General features: G+C 60.0%; 2 protein-coding genes across 2 annotated transcripts; both read left to right on the top strand.

Moving 5' to 3' along the window:
* Nucleotides 1–2,922: 2,922 nt before the first annotated feature.
* LOC147978886 (uncharacterized) lies at nt 2,923–3,348 on the top strand. The gene has a single exon (XM_087514931.1). The coding sequence runs from the start codon at nt 2,923–2,925 to the stop codon at nt 3,346–3,348; it is 426 nt and encodes a 141-aa protein (XP_087371057.1).
* Nucleotides 3,349–3,390: 42 nt separating this feature from the next.
* On the top strand, nt 3,391–4,025 carry LOC147978885 (uncharacterized). Its single transcript, XM_087514930.1, has 2 exons — nt 3,391–3,766; nt 3,808–4,025. Exons 1-2 carry the CDS (start codon nt 3,391–3,393, stop codon nt 4,023–4,025), a joined length of 594 nt encoding a protein of 197 aa, XP_087371056.1.
* The last annotated feature ends 474 nt before the right edge of the window (nt 4,026–4,499 follow it).

Genomic DNA, 4,499 nt, shown 5'->3' with positions numbered 1-4,499 from the left:
GCCGTCGGTGCGATGCGCGACGACCCCTACCCAGCCCAGAACGCGACCTACGTCGTCTTCACCAGCCTTGGTGACGACAAGCACAGCGAGCGCCTCCTTCGGCAGGAGGTGAACACCGTCGTCCCAGCCAAGACAGAGTACATGCATTGGCCGGAGAACCCGGTCACCAGGACCCGGGAAGACCACCCGACCATCATGCCAAACCCGGGTGGTTACGCTCTCGTCCTCGATCCCACCATCGTCGTGCCCCGGCGCACGTGCAAGTTCTCCTGGGTTCTTGTCGACGGCGGTAGCAGCATCAACATTCTCTACCACGACCCCATGACCAAGCTCGGCCTCGAGGCCAAGGACCTGGAGCCAACCCGGACGGTCTTCCACGTCATCGTTCCCGGCCTCTCCTGCTCCCCGATCGGCTGGATTCGGCTCAATGTACTGTTCGGCGACAGCAGCCACTTCCGACGTGAGCAGATCTGGTTCGAGGTGGTGGACCTGTCTAGTGCGTACCATGCGCTGCTGGGTAGGCCCGCGCTCACCAAGTTCATGGCGGTCCCCCACTACACCTACCTGAAGATGAAGCTGTCGGGTCCAAATGGCCTCATCACCATCACCGGCGACTACCGCAAGTCCCTAGACTGTGCCCAAGACGGCGCCAAGCTAGCCGAGTCGCTGGTCGTAGCCGAGGAGCGGTACCAAATCGACCGAATCGTCGCCTTGGACCAGGAGGCGTCGGCCACCCAGATCCCGACCGAGGAGCCGGCCGATGAGGCCACGTTCAAGCCCTCCAAAGAGACCAAGAAGGTGAAGCTGAAGCCGGAGAATCCCAGCTGCAGCAAGTACGTTTTCATGGGCACCTGCCTTGACAACAAATAGGAAGGCGAGCTCGTCGACTTCCTCCGTGGGAATCGGGATATTTTTGCATGGACCCCCAAGGACATGCCGGGTATCCCGAGGAAGTACGCCGAGCACAAACTCCACGTCCGCCAGGACGCCAAGCCTGTCCGTCAACCCTTGTGTCGCTTTTCCGAAGAGAAGAGAAGCACCATCGGTGAAGAGGTCGCCAAACTCTTGGCGGCCGGCTTCATCATGGAAGTGTTTCACCTTGAGTGGCTGGCCAACCCAGTCCTCGTCCTGAAGAAGAACAAGACCTGGCGCATGTGTATCGATTACACCAGCCTGAATAAGGCCTGCCCCAAAGACCTGTTCGCCCTCTCGCGGATCGACCAAGTCATCGACTCCACCGCCGGGTGCGAGCTCCTGTCCTTCCTGGATGCTTACTCCGGCTATCATCAGATCAAGCTAGACCCAAGCGACGCCCTTAAGACGTCCTTCATCATTCCTTTCGAGGCATATTGCTACATCACCATGTCGTTCGGTTTGAAGAATGCCGGCGCCACCTTCCAACGCTGCATGCAGAAATGCCTGCTGCCGCAACTCGGCCACAACATCCACGTCGACGTGGACGACATCGTGGTGAAGACCAAGAAGCACCTCACGCTCCTCGACGATTTGAAGGAAACCTTCGCCAACCTGCGCGAATACAAGGTCCAACTCAACCCAGAGAAATGTGTTTCTGGCGTCCCGGCCGGAAAGCTACTCGGCTTCCTCGTCTCGGAGCGCGGCATTGAGGCGAACCCGAAGAAGATCAAGGCCATCGAGCGCATGCGCAGGCCGGCTCGGCTATGCGATGCCCAGAAGTTCACCGGCTGCTTGGCCTCGGTCAGTCGGTTTCTCAGCCGGCTGGGCGAGAGGGCCTTGCCCCTGTATCAACTTATGAAGAAGACGATGCCGTTCGAGTGGAACGACCAGGCGGACGAAGCCTTCCGCGATCTCAAGCGCATGCTCTCTACCGCACCTGTCCTGGCCGCCCCGGTCGAGAAGGAGCCGCTGTTGCTCTATGTTGCCGCGACCTCACGGTCGGTCAGCATGGTGATGGTGGTCGAGCGACCAGAGAAGGGCAAGGTTGAAGCCGTCCAACGTCCCATCTACTACTTGAGCGAGGTGTTGTCCGCCTCGAAACAGAACTACCCGCACTACCGGAAGATGTGTTACGGCGTATACTTCACCGCCAAGAAGCTGAAGCAATACTCCCTAGAGCATGTCGTCACCGTGGTCAGCACGACCCCTCTCGGCGAGATCATCGAGTGCCGGGATGCCTCTAGCCGGGTCGCCAAGTGGGCGCTCGAGCTAGCCGGCCACACCATCCTCTACGAGCCCCGCACCACGATCAAGTCCCAAGCTTTGGCGAACTTCCTCGTTGACTAGACCGAGACCCAGTACCTACCGCCGCCGCCGGACTCGACGCATTAGCGCATGCACTTCGACGGCTCGAAGATGCGCCTCGGCCTAGGGGCCGGCATCGTGCTATCCTCCCCCAAGGGCGACCGGCTCAAGTATGCACTACAGATCCACTTCGCCGCCTCCAACAACGTCACCGAGTATGAAGCCCTTGTGCATGGCCTCCGGCTTGCCAAGGAACTCGGCATCCGGCGAATCCTATGCTTCGGCGACTCGGACCAGGTCGTCCAGAAGTGCTCCGACGAGTGGGACGCCCACGACTCCAACATGGCAAGCTACCGCTTCCTCGTCTAGAAGCTGTCTGGATTTTTCGAGGACTATGAGTTCCTCCACGTCCCGCGCACGGAGAATGTGGCGGCCGACACGCTCGCCAATATTGCCTCGTCCCTGTAGCGCATTCCGTCCAGCGTCTCCCTCGAGCACCTGCACAAGCCGTCTCCGGACTCCGAGTCCATCCATGTCCCAGACGACCCGGCCGCGCCTCAACCCGGCCCGGGGATTGCTCCAACTGACCCGGCCGCGCCTCAACCCGGCCCGGGGGCTGCTCTAGCCATCCTGACCACACCTCAACCCAGCGCTGGGGCCACTGAACCCGGCTTGGGGGCTGCCACCCCGGAACCCGTCATGATGGCCGTCCTCACCGGGGTCGCGGCACCATCCTGGGCCCTGCCCATTTCCGAGTTCGTGGAGAACAAGGTCCTCCCCATAGACGAGACCGAAGCTCGGCAAGTACAGCGCCGAGCGTCCGCCTACAACATCATCAACAACGAGCTCATCAAGCGTAGCTCCATCAGCGTGTTCCAGTGCTGCGTCGAGCAGGACAAGGGCATTGAGATCCTCCTCGACATACACCAGGGCGAGTGCGGGCACCACGCCGCCTCGTGGTCCCTGGTGGCCAAGGCTTTCCGCCATGATTTCTACTGGCCCACGGCCCTCGAAGATGTAGAGTCGCTCGTCCTCAAGTACGAGCGATGCCAACGCTTCAGCAAGCGCAACCACCGGCCAACGTCGGCACTTCGGACCATCCCGATCGCCTGGCCCTTCGCGGTCTAGGGACTCGACATGGTGGGACCCTTGACGACCGATCGAGGCGCCATGACGCACTTACGGGTGGCGGTGGACAAATTCACCAAGTGGATGGAGGCAAGGCCGATCAAGAAGCTGGACGGTCCAACGGCCATTCGATTTATCAAAGATATCATGGTACGCTACGACATGCCGAACAGCATCATCACGGACAACGGCACCAATTTCACCAAGGGCGCGCTCGCGCAGTACTGCTCCGTCTCCGGCATCCGCCTCGACCTGGCCTCCGTTGCTCATCCGCAGTCCAACGGCCAGGTCGAGCGGGCCAATGGCCTCATCCTATCTGGCATCAAGCCGCGGCTCGTCGAGCCGCTCGTCCGTTCCCCCGGCAGCTGGCTCGACGGGTTCCGGCTGTTCTCTGGAGTCTCCGCACCACGCCTAACCGGTCGACCGGGTTCACCCCGTTCTTCCTCGTCTATGGAGCAGAAGCCGTCATCCCGACCAACGTCGAGTTCGACTCGCCGCACGTCAGGATGTACACAGAAGCCAAAGCAAAAGAAGCACGCGAAGACGACATCGACTTGCTCGAAGAACCGCGTCTCCTAGCGCTCACTCGCTCAGCCATCTACAAGCAAGGTCTGAGGCACTACCACAGCAAGAAGATCAAGCTCATCGCCTTCCGAGAGGGAGACCTCGTCGTCTGACTTGTCCAGCAGCAGGTGGGCCAGAACAAGCTGTCCTCTCCATGGGAGGGCCCCTTCGTCGTCATCAAGGCCCTATGCGATCGCAACGCCTACTACCTCATCGATGCCCGCAAGTCGAACAAGCGCAAGAGAGACACAACCGGCGAAGAAATAACCCGGCCATGGAACGCGGAGCTACTCCTCCCATTTTACAGTTAGCTGTAAACACGTATGTACCACCGTCTTTTGTAATCATCTCAAAACTATGGGGTCCCCGAACGACGCTCAGGAGCTGCCCCTTTTGCGACCAAGCTTTTGTTTCTCTACATTTGCGCATCACTTTAAAAATTTAAGCCGAACCCGGCAGCCAGGTCGATTCGCTCAACCCGGGGGCTCGGGCGTTGGCCGGCTTGGCCACTCACCATTTTTTTCTTAGCGGTTCTCAAACGCGTTGGATCGCCATAGCTTCTCGCTTCACCCTAAGCTGCAGATCCA

Source organism: Triticum urartu, chromosome 3A (genome assembly GCF_056163025.1).
Source record: "Triticum urartu cultivar PI428250 chromosome 3A, HENAU_Tu73, whole genome shotgun sequence".
NCBI lineage: Eukaryota > Viridiplantae > Streptophyta > Magnoliopsida > Poales > Poaceae > Triticum > Triticum urartu.
Note: the sequence above shows the minus strand (reverse complement) of the source record. Positions and strands in the feature narration are given on the sequence as shown.

Excerpts from the sequence above, each read along its gene's own strand:
- LOC147978886 (XM_087514931.1), top strand. The coding sequence starts at position 2,923 with ATGGCCGTCCTCACCGGGGTCGCGGCACCATCCTGGGCCCTGCCCATT.
- LOC147978885 (XM_087514930.1), top strand. The coding sequence starts at position 3,391 with ATGACGCACTTACGGGTGGCGGTGGACAAATTCACCAAGTGGATGGAG. Across the intron at positions 3,767-3,807 it reads CTCCGCACCACGCCTAACCG|AAGCCGTCATCCCGACCAAC; the intron begins GTCGACCGGGTT and ends TCTATGGAGCAG.